Source organism: Gadus chalcogrammus, chromosome 7 (genome assembly GCF_026213295.1).
Source record: "Gadus chalcogrammus isolate NIFS_2021 chromosome 7, NIFS_Gcha_1.0, whole genome shotgun sequence".
In the NCBI taxonomy this organism is placed as follows: Eukaryota; Metazoa; Chordata; class Actinopteri; order Gadiformes; family Gadidae; genus Gadus; species Gadus chalcogrammus.
Window position 1 is genome coordinate 9,613,272 of NC_079418.1, and position 13,829 is coordinate 9,627,100.

At 44.0% G+C, this 13,829-nt stretch overlaps 2 protein-coding genes across 4 annotated transcripts; both read right to left on the bottom strand.

The window, feature by feature from the left end:
- Positions 1-651: 651 nt before the first annotated feature.
- Positions 652-6,040, bottom strand: zgc:110699 (uncharacterized protein LOC325371 homolog). Of its 3 annotated transcripts, none has more exons than XM_056595562.1 (7): positions 5,932-6,040; positions 4,446-4,502; positions 3,396-3,469; positions 2,733-2,871; positions 2,330-2,423; positions 1,882-1,953; positions 652-919 (listed from the first exon to the last, which is right to left on the bottom strand). In XM_056595562.1, exons 1-7 carry the CDS (start codon positions 5,981-5,983, stop codon positions 799-801), a joined length of 609 nt encoding a protein of 202 aa, XP_056451537.1. In that variant the 5' UTR covers positions 5,984-6,040; the 3' UTR covers positions 652-798. The 3 variants fall into 3 exon arrangements, with proteins under 3 accessions (XP_056451537.1, XP_056451538.1, XP_056451539.1); XM_056595563.1 differs by having other exon boundaries at positions 652-924; XM_056595564.1 differs by lacking the exon at positions 5,932-6,040 and adding an exon at positions 5,021-5,046.
- Positions 6,041-8,063: 2,023 nt separating this feature from the next.
- On the bottom strand, positions 8,064-13,331 carry harbi1 (harbinger transposase derived 1). The gene is made up of 7 exons (XM_056595014.1): positions 13,268-13,331; positions 12,319-12,489; positions 11,107-11,309; positions 10,188-10,275; positions 9,475-9,685; positions 9,068-9,243; positions 8,064-8,329 (listed from the first exon to the last, which is right to left on the bottom strand). The coding sequence occupies exons 1-7, from the start codon at positions 13,328-13,330 to the stop codon at positions 8,129-8,131; spliced, it is 1,113 nt and encodes a 370-aa protein (XP_056450989.1). The 5' UTR covers position 13,331; the 3' UTR covers positions 8,064-8,128.
- Between the last annotated feature and the right edge of the window lie 498 nt (positions 13,332-13,829).

A 13,829-nucleotide genomic window follows, 5' to 3' on the forward strand; every position in this document is an offset into this window, starting at 1 on the left:
CTGCCTACGGCAGTTGGATCATAGGGTCAAAGTGTGGAGAAGACGAGGAGAACGTCATGCTGATTGCTGCACCGATAGAATAACATATTTTGGTGGAGGCAGAGTCATTGGCAGAGAAGATTTGGCAAATTTCTCATGGGTGCAACCCACATACTCAGCTCTGCTGCTCATCCCACAAATGGATGTTCCTTACAAATGGGGCACCATTTGTAAGGGAACTATACAGGCTTTCCAACGGTATATGATTTATTGCCAAAAAGCATTGTTACCACAGAGAAATAATCAACCAAACACAAATTTCCTTACTTTTTGTGCAAAGTTTAGATGACAAGATTAAACAAAAATATCCGGTGACTCTCAAGTTGTAGAGGGAAGAGCACACACTGTTTTATGAGCCTCACCTGGCCAGCAGACGATTGGACTCTGGGCCTGGGGGAGACTGCACAACTGTTGTGCATTAAGGTATAACAGCAATTAGTTGACAGTTGGCTTGGCTTCTTATAACAATTTAAAAAGTAACAGATGAGATGGTTCTTTCCCACGCTCAATTATCCAAACAGTTTTTATTGGATTTTTTTTATACTTTTCAATGTTTTTCTAACACAGCAACACACGTACTCCAAACATACTTACACACATACAGTAGTCAGATTTTTCTTTTATTTATATATTTTCTTTAACAAAACAGCACGACACACACTCTAAACATAGGTACATACATACATACAATAGTCACATATGTTTATTTAATTTCTTATTACACAAGAGATTTAACAATACGACGGTAAATTGGAGAACTTATTTGAATTGCGTCACCATTGCATGGTTTTGGAGCGGATCAGTTTCCTGGTCAGGGCGTGTCGCACGGTCACCATGTAGGAAGGCCGGTCGGGTAATAGGGGGCGCTGTTGGGCCATCACTAAACTGGACAGAAAAGTGCGCTTGGTTACAATGTAGGGAGAAAAATCAAGTTCAAGTTATTTTATTAGTCAAATCTTTGCACGACATAACAGGCAAAGCAGCGTTTTCCTAAGTAATGGATGAGTCAATAGACTCATCTAAGTAACAGTAAGCAAACTCATCACCTATATGCACGGTTCATAGAACCCTCAACTGGTTTTAGTCAGTCTGATTGGACTCTGGGAGGCTGCACACCTGCTGCTCGTTGACCAATCATGAAAATGCAGTTGCTTTTCCAGCGGAAATGAGCTTGCTACTGGAGTTAACGGAAGGTGTGTGTTTCTTTGAATATGCTAGTCCTTGCTCAAGCACTTGGTTTTACCTCACGAGAGACAGAGAGAGAGAGAGAGAGTTTGCACTGAGGTAGTTAGTACGGATTGAATTTCTGCTATGACAGAATGATGCCGTGCGTTCGTTAAAAGACTCTGAGGAATTCAACTCTGAACAAGTAAGGGATGCATTTCAAAGCTAGTTGTGCTTGCTCTTGGTTGATAGTAGCTAAGGAGTTAAAATGGGTTGACTGGTAACCGGAAGGTTGCTAGTTCGATCCCCGGCTCCTCCTAGCTGAGTGTCGAGGTTTCCCTGAGCAAGGCACCTCACTCTGACTGCTCCTGACAAGCTGGCTATCTTCCTGCGTGGTTGACTCCTCCGTCGCTATATGAATGTGTTAATGACAGAACAGTGAGGTATATGAACCCTGCATGCTTTAAAGGGCCCCTATTATCACACCAGGTGTGGGTGTGATTAGCCGGCACAAGCCGTTTTGAAAAAAATCAACCGTTTCCGGTGTTTTATCAAACTGTTGATATTTATATTCCGCACTTGCACTTTGATTGCATTGTCACATTATGTAAAACCCATTCCGTGTATCCTGTTGTCTGAAACGGGCTGCATAAATAAATTTGGACTTGTCGCCCGTACCTTATTAGCTGGACGACGGCTGCTTCCACGGCAACGGCGGTTTCTGACACCGACAGCTCCTTGAAGCTGCATCTTCTCACGCACACACACACCAGATACAAATTCTGAAATAAGTATTTAAAAAAGCATTTTCTCAATAGTCAATGCTCAAAAGGGCTCCAATTTTAACACCAGGTGTGAATGTGGTCAGCTGTTACAAGCTGTTCGGAAATCTACCTTTTCCTGGGTTTGAGTGACATCTCAAGTGGGTGTGTCCACCTAGATGTGCGCTGGATACCCGGTGGACTGTAACAAACGCTGCTCATCTGTCCATCACACATCTAGGTGGACACGCCCACTTGTGATGTCACTAAAACACTGAAGAAAGGTGGAGTTTGAAACGGCTTGTAACGGCTAATCAGGCTAACAGCTGGTGATGTATAAGGGGCCCTTTCAGGTCATCGGTCACCTCAAATCCTTGGCCAGGTTTTGTCCTTCCTCTGTCGTCACCTCCCGTCCTGTCTCCAAGTCAGCCTTGTTGGCTATCAACACTGTAGGCGCAGCTGAGAGAGAGAGAGAGAGATGAGGGAGGAGAGGGCGAGAGAGGAGAGGAGGGGGTAGAGAAAGAGGGGATTGGGACGAGAGGGTGAAAGAGAAAGGTGAGCGAAAGGAAGGCTGAGGGAGGAGGGGTGGGGGTGAGAGAGAGAGAGAGAGAGAGAGAGAGAGAGAGAGAGAGAGAGAGAGAGAGAGAGAGAGAGACTTACTGTTGCCTTAAGCCACAAGCTAGTTAGCTTGTGACTTAAAGCTGCAGTTTGTAACATTCAAGCTAAAGGTGTTGAGACATTTTTTTCGGACTAGCGAACAGTTGTTACCGGGGCTTTGTTTGATGTGATCGATGAGCTTCTTGATTGGCTCCACCTCCTGGAAGCTGACGCGCTGCGTGATGGAGTAAAGGAGCAGGAACCCGTCTGCCCAACGGATACAGGATTCTACAGAAGCCTGTGGACATTCCTGGTAGGCAAGGCAACTTTATTGATACAGCACTTTTCATATACGAGTCAGACTCAAAGTTTTTAAATAAAATAATATATAAGTAAAAGTTAAAGTAAAAAAATTGCATTGTTAAAAAAGTGCAAAAGTTCAAGGTGGAATGTGTTTAAGATTTAGCAGAACGCTGAAGCAAACCTAATAGTCTTCAGTCCTGTTCTAAAAGTGGTCAGAGTTGGGGGCAAGTCTTAAATCCGTTTATTTGAGCAATTTGTTGCATAGTAACTCAATCCTACTTTCCCGTGATTCGGGTTAATTATTTGACCAATTGAAAGTCTTAATCCTGAATCGCCTTCATCTTGAATAGATTGGTCAATTGGTTGACCAATTGAAAGTCCTATTCCTGAATCAATTGGTCAATTCATTGACCAATTGAAAGTCTTAGTTCCTGAATAATTTACGGTAGGATTTCTCACAATCATCACAGTACACGCACAATCTAAATCCATTAAACCAGTATCATTAACAGTGTTTATTTTTCACAATACCTTTGAAGTTCGGTCCAGAATCTCCAAATGGACAGATTCCTGGTTGCAAACCCTGTGACACTTGTATGTCATCTCTAAAGTAACACACACACGCACGCGTACACACACGCACGCAAAGACAGACAGACAGACAGACAGACAGACAGACAGAGCCAGTTAGTTGCAGTATAGAATCGTACACACACTCTCTTTGTCTCTCTCTCACTCTCACTCACTCTCTCACACTCACTCACTCACTCACTCTCACACACCTAGACAAGATTAAAACAAATATCCTAATTCATATTTGTGATTTAAAAATCACTCGCTCATGTTTCTAACTTTTCCCCAAGCTTGTGCAGAAAAGCAATATTGAAATGTGGATTCACCAAATTAAAATCAACACTGCAGGCATATTTAAACTAGATATTTTAATGACCTCTTGTTAACGTTAACCAGACCAGGGCAAGAAAATAGTGTGATCTCTGATATAACACAAGCTTGTTGATACAACCCTGAATGCTGAGTTCCAGCATGACATTTTAATGGAGTGAATTTATATTGTGTTTTTCCAACCAGTCAATGCATTCACCCGTTAAAACAAACAGCCACTCAAAGTTCGTCGGGGAGCAGTTAGGATAGGGTGCCTTGCTCAGGGACACTTCTTCTGAGTGTCTAGGTGTCCCTGAGCAAGGCACCTCACCCTAACTGATCCCAGACAGAAGGTTGCTAGCTCGATCCCCTGCTCCTCCTAGCTGAGTGTCAAGGTGTCCCTGAGAAGGCACCTCACCGTAACTGCTTCCGACGAGCTGGCTGTCGCCCAGTGTGGTTGACTATTCCGTCAGTGTGTGAATGTATGCATGAATGGGTGAATGTGGGGCAATATTGTAAAGCGCTTTGAGTGGCCACTAGTTAGAAAAGTGCTGTATAAATGCAGTCCATTTACCATTTAAGAATTGGGAGGGAGGGAGAGAGTAACAGAGGGTGAGGAAGAGATTAACAGAGGGTGAGGGAGAGAGAACTCAAGCCAAAGCAGTGAAAACTCAAAGTAAAACGAGGCGTCTGTGTTACCCTTTTTGCGATCGTAGTCCCCGATGAATCGTCCGGTGAGGAAACGCACGCACAAAGCTGTAGACACAAAACAGACACAGCAACAGATACCTCACGGCGAGCGTCTACTGTACATACAAGGACATGCTCGCGGATCGGCTACTGCTAACGGCTGTGAGATGATCCAAGCTGATATGCAAGATCCCTGAATGCCATCACAGCTGTGTGTGTGTGTGTGTGTGTGTGTGTGTGTGTGTGTGTGTGTGTGTGTGTGTGTGTGTGTGTGTGTGTGTGTGTGTGTGTGTGTGTGTGTGTCCGTGTGTGTCCGTGTGTGAGTTAGTGTCTGATATTGTGTGTGTTTGTGTGCGTCCGTGTGTGTGTGTGCATGTGTCTATGTATGTGTGTGTGTGTGTGTGTGTGTGTGTCTGTGTGTGTGTGTGTGTGTGTGTGTGTATGTGTGCGTGTGTACATGTATGTGTGTGTGTGTGTGTCTGTGTGTGTGTGTGTGTGTCTTTGTCTGTGGCATTTCGTGGTAAGCTTGATGTAACTGCTGATTATTAAAACGTCTAAAAGGTGTGTGTGTTTCTTGTACTTACATTTACCTTTAGGGCGTTAAGCAGACGCTCCTATCCAAAGCGACTTACAATAAGTACATTTGTCAGAAGAAGGTAAAACCACAATATATCTCTGTAGGTATAGTTAGGATGTTCATAGAACCAAGTGCCAAGCACTAACAATCACTAGGTTAACCCATTCCCCATATAAAACAAAGATAGCTAGGTTAAGATGATAAACAACTAAGTAATATAACTAAGTACAACATAGATACTTATAGTAGGATAGGTAGTTATTATTGTAGAAATAACATCCAGGCACAAGCATGCTAGACTTGTGTGTTGTACAAGTCACAATCCTTACTGTACCGACAGCGTTATAGTGCTGTTTCTCGTTCTTCTGAGAAATGTACTTATTCTAGGTCGCTTTGGATAAAAGCGTATGCTAAACGCCCTAAATGTAAAATGCAAATCATAGTCCAGTATGTTTTCAAACCAAATCCAAACACAAACTTTGTTTACAACGTTGAAGCAATCACATAAAATGTCTCCACTTTCATGACTTAACATTAAAATGAATCCTGGGACAGGGCACCTTTTGGGATTAGTTGACCATTACAATATACTTTAATTGTCATTGTGCAATAGAATCATGCAACGAAATTTGATTATGCTGCCTCTAAAACAATGCTCCCATAAACACTCACACAATAAATAGTATAAAATACAGAGTAAAATACATAATCAAAGACACATTTTAAGACAACATTGTCAAGGCAACTGGTTGTATTTCTGCAGAAATACAGAATTAAATGCAGAAAAATTGTACAATTATATACATTATTATACACCCGATAATAATAATAATAATAATAACAAACACTCTTATTACGTCAAGCTTCTGTTGTAAGCATAGTCATTCCGATAGTTGTCCTGTTTTCCATCTCTGTTACCTGTCTTCCCGGTGTCCTGTGACCCCATGACGAGGAGTTTGACCGGAACCATCTCTGTTCTGGATGCAAGTCTGATACCGAGTGCTGGAGAGGTGCTCCCTGCATCCGAACTGGGAGGCTGGAGTGTGCAGCTGGAGACAGAACAGGAGAACGGGAGCTGGATGGGACGTCCCGAGACTGAAGGAGGAGGCGTTGTGGAAGAGGAGCAGATGAAGAGAGGATGGGGGAGAGGAAAGGAGAGGACAGAGAGAGGGGGGGAGAAGGGAAAGGGAGAGGGGGAGAAGAGAAAGGAGGGGAGGAAAGAGAGAGAGGAGGAGGGAAGAGGTTCTTGAGGACTGATGTGAAAGTAAACATTTTAAACCTTTTATAAAAGGTTTTAAATGCTCTCCACCGTTTTTAGGTCACATTTTCAACCTTATGCTTTTGTACATCAAGAGAAATGGCGGCCATCTTGAAAAATGCTTGCGTGCTTGAATTTTTGAGGGACAAGCACCGTTTTCCAAAAAAACATCCTTAAGAGAGTATTTTCACAAAATGTTATGCCTACATCACTGTTTGAACGATTGACATGATGAGAATTTGACAGAAATAGCGGCCTTCTTGAAAAAATGTTTTTGTTGGCCAACGCCTTTTCCCAAAAAGTGAGCCTGTGCCAAATTTCATGCTTGTGTACGAATTTGAAAGATTCTGATGAAATATGCCATTAATCTGCTGCAATATTGGGATATGAGTGTCTGCTAAACAACGAGATGTAAATCAGTTTCCAAAAATATCAAAAGCCAAACACAGATTTCCAAACTGAACTTGAAATTGAATTAAGGCAGTGCGTACGTTAAGTGTACTTATCCTTCAACTCAAAAATTATAATGTCCAAATTATTCTGTTGTCATGCTATTATCAATTATTGAAAAGAATGAGTTTACTTTTAACTGATTCAACTGATCAATTGTTTTTGTCTACGAGCATTTGTTCTATAAATCAACGCAATTCATTGTACCTTTATAAACTTCCACACAATATAAATCAAGTATGTTCAGAGTTCACATAGACTCTGAATAGCCTCCCCCTCCCACCCCTTCTACTTATTGTATGTTGTACGTCCTGGCACTTAATCTACGCACTTATTGTGCGTCGTACTTAGTTAGAGTATTTAGTAGTGTAGCATCTTATCCTAGTTATCTTTGTTGTATATGGGGATTGGGTTAACCTAGTGATTGTTAGTGCTTGGCACTTATTTCTATGAACATCCTTACTCTACCGACAGAGATGCATTTTTGTTTCTCTTTCTTCTGACAAATGTACTTATTGTAAGTCACTTTGGCTGCAAGTGTCTGCTAAATGCCCTAAATGTAAGACTACCATTTTTAGGTCACATTCACAGGCTTTAAGGGGAGTTTCTTTGTGGATAAAAGTGTCTGCTTGAAAATCTAGGATGAAAATCACACCCTAAAAATATCAAAAGCCAAACAAAGATATCCGAATCTGACTTTAAGTGAGATTCTTTTTTTTGACGAGTCTACATATTCCATGCTCTTTGTGCTAACGTAACTAATCGTCAAAATGGTATTATGCACTTTTAACAGATTCAACTTATCAAATCTTTTTTTCTCAAAGTGATTGTATTAAGGGCTACAAGCATTTGAGTGATTGTTCTTGATCTTCAACGCAATTCATTATGCCTTCACACATTTCCACAAAATATAAATAAAGTACAAGAAAAAGTCTCCACACACTTTTTAGACCTTTTAATAGCCAGCAGTTACATCAAGCTAACCCCAAAACACCCCTGCCACACACACACACACACACACACACACACACACACACACACACACAGAGCACCCTCATTCTCATACACACTGACTGAATTTGCTACCACACCCCAATTCACGACGCACAAACCCCAACATCCACAACCGAGAGAGAGAGAGAGAGAGAGAGAGAGAGAGTGAGAGTGAGAGTGAGAGAGTGAGAGAGAGAGAGAGAGAGAGAGAGAGAGAGAGAGAGAGAGAGAGAGAGACAGACAGAGACAGAGACAGAGACAGAGACAGAGACAGAGAGAGAGACAGACAGAGACAGAGAGAGAGAGAGAGAGAGAGAGAGAGAGACAGACAGAGACAGAGACAGAGACAGAGACAGAGACAGAGAGAGAGACAGACAGAGACAGAGAGAGAGAGAGAGAGACAGAGAGAGACTCTCATCCAAAGTGCTTGGCGATGAGTTCCCGCCGCCTGTCCTCGGTCTCGGGGTCCGGGCCCCCGGGGCAGTGTGCGTAGGTCTCGGGGGGCTCCGGGGCCTCGCTCCGCTCCAGGGTCCAGGCGTCCAGGCCGGACTGCAGCGAGGCGTTGTGGAGCACGCAGCACGCCAGCAGGATGGACGAGCTCTTCTCCGGAGAGTACTGCAGGGAGAGGGCGTGAGGAGAGTGAGGCTGTATTGTTTTGCCTTGTACGTATATAGGTCCGTTATGGCCCCCATTGCACTCCTGACTGTCCCTCTCTGCGTTCCTTCTCAAGTCTCCTTCCTTGCTGATAAAGATATTTTCCTCGTGCCCTCTCAGGGACTGGGGTCAGGGCGGGTGTCACAGATATTTGGCCTGTTGAGCCGGTGCTAGTTAGCGTTAACGATAAATGAATACCCTGGGGGTCACAGTCGTGTGTGTGTGAGTGCATGAGGGTGGTGTGCGTGTGTGTGTGTGTGTGTGTTTGAGTGAAGTGAGAGACATATTAATTAAATGTCTAGTTTGTATATTTTCAGTTGTTATTTTGCATTGTATATGATTATTATTAAGACTCCCTATTAGCATGGACCCGGAAGGCTTCCGTGGAGTCAAGACGGCAGAAGTAGTGACACCATGCGAGGGAAAACGAGAGATGACGAGACGAGACGAGACAAGACGAGACAGACAGACAGACAGACAGACAGACAGACAGACAGACAGACAGACAGACAGACAGACAGACAGACAGACAGACAGACAGACAGACAGGCAGGCAGGCAGGCAGGCAGGCTGACAGGCAGGCTGACAGGCAGGCTGACAGACAGGCAGGCTGACAGACAGACAGTCAGACAGACAGACAGGCTGACAGTCAGACAGACAGACAGACAGGCAGGCAGGCAGTTAGACAGACAGGCTGACCTGCAGGTATCCCTTGGATCCGTCCAGGCACCTGAAGCGCGTCTGGATGGCCCTGAAGGTGCGGTCCACGATCTCACAGGTGGCGGCGTGGGCCAGGTTGTACTGCAGCTCCCCGGGGGACGAGGGGAGGGACACGGGCGTGAGGAGCCAGCGCTTCAGGGGGTAGTGGCGGCCGCCTGGGGGGGAGACGGGGACAGAGTCAGCCTAGTGGATGTGATGTAGAGAGAGAGAGAGAGAGAGAGAGAGAGAGAGAGAGAGAGAGAGAGAGAGAGAAACTGCTTCATATCTGCCCGTCATGGCAGGACCCGCCCCCAGACTCGAACCAGCAGCTCCCCCCCCCCCTCCACTACCTTTATAATAAAGGCACTTTGTGAAACAGTCTTTTCATAATAAAAACTGTGTCCCACCCAGGAGCCAGCCGTCCTCGGCGGCCGTCTCCATGGCCTGGCCCACGGCGGACCTCTCCAGGACCTCGGCGTCCTGCAGCCCCCCCGGCCAGCAGGTCTCGGCACTCAGCAGGAGCCCCCTGGCGTCACACACCAGCTGGCAGCCCACCGAGTGGAAGCCCCTCCGGTTGACGTAGGACGAGTCCTCGCTGTTGGGGGCCTTGATCGCCACCTGTAGGAGGGCGGAGGAAGGGGTGAGTCTCTCTCTCTCTCTCTCTCTCTCTCTCTCTCTCTCTCTCTCTCTCTCTCTCTCTCTCTCTCTCTCTCTCTCTCTCTCTCTCTCTCTCTCTCTCTCTCTCTCTCTCTCTCTCTCTCTCTCTCTCTCTCTCTCTCTCTCTCTCTCTCTCTCTCTCTCTCTCTCTCTCTCTCATTGTTTGTCGCACTTAGTTGTGTATCATCTTACCCTAGCTATCTCTGTTGTATACGGGATTGTTAGTGATCGGCACTTGGTTTTATGAACATCCTTACTGTACCGACAGCGATATATTATTTTACTTCTTCTGACAAATGTACTTATTGTAAGTTCGAGTCAGAGTGAGGTGCCTTGCTCAGGGACACCTCAAAACTCTGCTAGGGGGAGCCGGGGATCGAACTAGCAACCTCCCGGTTACCAGCCAATGCGCTCTACCCGCATGCCGCCCCCATCAAGACCCCACCTTCCGTATGCCACTCGCCTGAACACAGTCCAGCACTCCGTGGACTCCCGGGATCTCGGCCACCCTCTGGAACTCCTGGACGGACAGCTCCCTGGTGCCGGCGTCCCTGGGGGAGGAAGGAGCCGGGAGACCGGCGCTGTTAAGACGTTGGAACACACCGGCCCAGCCATTGGCCGTCTGAAACGTTTGGGGAGACTCAGACGTATTCAGGAGCAAATGTGTGCCATGTGTTCAGCTGTGTTGGAACCGATTCAACAAGTAAAGTCTGAGAGTGTTGGCGCCTCAGGAATAGAGCCTTTGATTGGTTGTGCTTGCTGCTAGCACACAACCAGCGAATCAGCGCTGTGTGTGGGAGAGGCAGACTAGCGCCACCGTATAAACGTACAAACGCTAATCCAAGATATTTATTACATACAACTCAGATCCGCAAATTGTGTCTCTCTTACAAGTACGCACTTGATTTGATGTACAAATACAATTTTTATTTATTTTGTGTTTCTATTTCCATTAAAATTTATGTTGTATTTTATTCTAATGTATTTCATTTATATTTTAAGCACAGAAATACAGCGTATGTCACACAAACAATTCACTGCTATATACATCCAGTGAAATGTTTGTGTGACATGTTGTTGTTGTTGTGTTTCTGTGCTTAAAATAGAATAAAGTACTATATAAGTTTTAACATAATACGTCATATATATGTTTAATTAAATTTAGACCTTTCAAAGCCAAAGTCAGCTTTATTGTCCGTTACAACAAATAGTACAAGACAAATAGAAGAACAGAAATTTAGTTTGTCTTTGACCCGCGGTGCATTTAGTATAGAGGATCAAATTAGGTCAAATGAAATAAAAGAAAATATACAATAAATGAATGTTAAATATTACTTATTTTGATTTCATTTTCAATCTCTTGAATCTGAACTTCCCCAGACCTGTTGAAGGAGATGAACTGCGGGGCCTTCTTGACCAGCGCCCGAGTGACGTTGGTCACACAGCGGGACATGGAGGCCTGGCTGATGCCGATGGCGTCGCCCATGGAGGTCTGGAAGGAGCCCGAGGTGTAGAAGCCAAGCGCAGCCAGGATCTGCACCTCGGGGCTGATGGCGCGAGACCGCTGCGTGCGGCGGCACAGAACCTTTGAAAAACCGGGGTGCAAATTATACATTTTCATTATTATAAATATATTAGGGGTGTGAATCCCTCATGTAAAAGACGATACGATTCGTGTTTAGCAACATGGTCACGGTACGATTCAAGAAAAGATACATGTTGATAACAAACAATTCAGTACGATTCAATTAGATGCGATTCGATGCAGTTCAATAATTGAAAGCACTCTGAAAGAGTTCTTATCATTGCGCACATTCACATTATCATTGTGCACATTTTACCATGATCAATTATCATGGTATGTAATGGTTGTCAATAACGAAAACAACTTGATGCATGAACATGACAACACTTTATTGTGAAAATAAGTGGTTTGTCTCATATAGTGAAATATTTCAGTGATTGCACACACTGAGGACACCATAAAAAAAACGCTCTTTCTCCGGTGACGCAGTCGTTCGCGACGCATTTCTACTTTGTCATTTCTTCTATTTTTCTGTAACTCATGCTCCAATCTTTCATCGATCGATACGGATGCAACGGCGATGCATGATGCATCGCTGCAGCCACATTTACGATGATCGCGATGAGTACATACACAACACATTTCTCAGCCCTGGAACTCAAACCATTTTCTGATGCCCCAAAGAATTTAAAAATATATATATAACAAAATCATATAATAAACGTGCAATAACTATTCAACTAATGGCCTGTACTAACATATTCTAGTTAACTAGCAAAATCTTTGGTCGGGAGCAGCCGGGTTCATGTCACGTTTATATCAATACAAGACTGCACGAATCCATGTAGCTGTATCTTACAGGTTAAAAACGAATACCGATACATATCGGATCATCTTTACACCCCTAATATATATATATATATACTATACACCCACCAGGTGTGAGTGTGATTAGCTGGTGGACACGCCCACCTGCAATGTCAGAAGCTGCACATTTTCAAAACGGCTTGTAACGGCAAATCACACACATAGCTGGTTGCATAATATGTCCCCTGTAAAGAGACCTTACCCCTCTCAACAACTCCACCAGATAGAGGATGAACTCTCTGGGGAAACCGAATGTCGTCAGGAGGTATTGGTCGGAGACCGAGTCGAGGTCAAACCGGTCCATGGTCTTATGACCTCGCCCGTGGAGAAGCAGGTCACAGTCCAGTATCGCTATCTGCACCGCCATTGCTGCCTGGAATAAACAAACAAATAGAGACAGTCGTTTACACAGGATGGGAAAAAACACCTTAAGATACTTTGAAGTACTGATACTGCAACTTTATAATTTATAATGTTTATACCGTCAGTTTTTGTTTGCCCTGTTAGTTCTATTTGTCTTTACTTTAGCATTTACTCTAGCATCTATTTTTGCTTTCATTAGTACTATGTGTTTTATTGCATTGTATCTTATCCTGTGTTTTCAACTGCTGCTGGGCTGTTTTGTTTGGGTGAATTTGCAGACGAACACGCAAAGTGTTCGACCAATCGCAACAGAGTGGGTGTGCTGACCAATCACAGCAAACTGGGCAACTCGTGAGGCGGGCCTTAAAGTGACACGATACAAAACAAAACGTTTTTGCTGAAAGTAATAGTGTGAGAATAATGGGGGGTACATCTAACATACAGGCATGTAACCCTATTCTAGTAGTAGCCCCAAATGCAATTATTAACCCTAAAAAAGCATGATATGGGATTTTTAACAGTAAATCAGTAGAGGGGGGCGTGGCCTGTCGTTTTAGAGGGGGGCCCGGTCAGCCCTCTGCGCCCCTCTCCCGTATAGGGGCGCCCCTGTTCGTAGTCCATTTAAAGTGGGTTTTAAACCCAAAAGCCTAATAACTACTTAATGTGCTTGCATATATTCCGATTATATTAAACAGTTGAAACCAAAATGCATGTAAGCATTAAGCCCATGCATGCAATATAAGGGTAAGCCCTACTTCAGTATGATAATAATAACACAAACGTCCTACTTGTTTCTCTTGCCAGTGCTTCTCTTCTTCCTGGGGATTTACGGTGTTGCCAGATTGGGGCATATTTCCCTCCTAATCTGGCGCAAAGATTGCCAAGAGTGCAAGATTGGGCGGGAAATCTGGCCCAATCTGGCAACACTCAAACGCCTTTCTTCTTCCCTTTGTGGTCGTCCAGCGCCTCAGAGGTTTGAAAGCTTTCTACCGCCATCTACATGACTGCTCCCGTACTGCACCCTATAACCATCAAAAATTGGTTCAGACTGCGTCTTGGAGAAAATAAAAATAAAATTGTATTGGTATAATCATTTCAAACATCCTCTCATCTTTCTATAATGTATCACTTGAATAAAATAAAATAAATGTGTCGCTTATTATTACTCATTACTTATTACTGTTTTAGTTAGTTAGTTATTTCAAACTTATTTTTATTCTGATACTGATTCAGATTGCAGAAGCAGTCTGTTTGCTAATTAATTGTATGTACTGGTTATAGACTGGTGATATCTTCACTGTGGAATGTTCTTTTTGTAAGACTCTTTAGACAAATGCGTCAGCTGATTAA

What these genes read in the sequence shown, in the direction of transcription:
- zgc:110699 (XM_056595562.1), bottom strand. Translation starts at nt 5,983, where the DNA reads ATGGTTCCGGTCAAACTCCTCGTCATGGGGTCACAGGACACCGGGAAG. An exon ending in ACAGGACACCGGGAAGACAG is followed by an intron (nt 4,503 to 5,931) that starts GTAACAGAGATG and finishes TTGTGTCTACAG; the next exon opens with CTTTGTGCGTGCGTTTCCTC. An exon ending in TCACATCAAACAAAGCCCCG is followed by an intron (nt 2,424 to 2,732) that starts GTAACAACTGTT and finishes TCTCTCTCTCAG; the next exon opens with CTGCGCCTACAGTGTTGATA.
- harbi1 (XM_056595014.1), bottom strand. Translation starts at nt 13,330, where the DNA reads ATGCCCCAATCTGGCAACACCGTAAATCCCCAGGAAGAAGAGAAGCAC. An exon ending in AGCACTGGCAAGAGAAACAA is followed by an intron (nt 12,490 to 13,267) that starts GTAGGACGTTTG and finishes TGTTTATTCCAG; the next exon opens with GCAGCAATGGCGGTGCAGAT. An exon ending in TGGTGGAGTTGTTGAGAGGG is followed by an intron (nt 11,310 to 12,318) that starts GTAAGGTCTCTT and finishes GGTTTTTCAAAG; the next exon opens with GTTCTGTGCCGCCGCACGCA.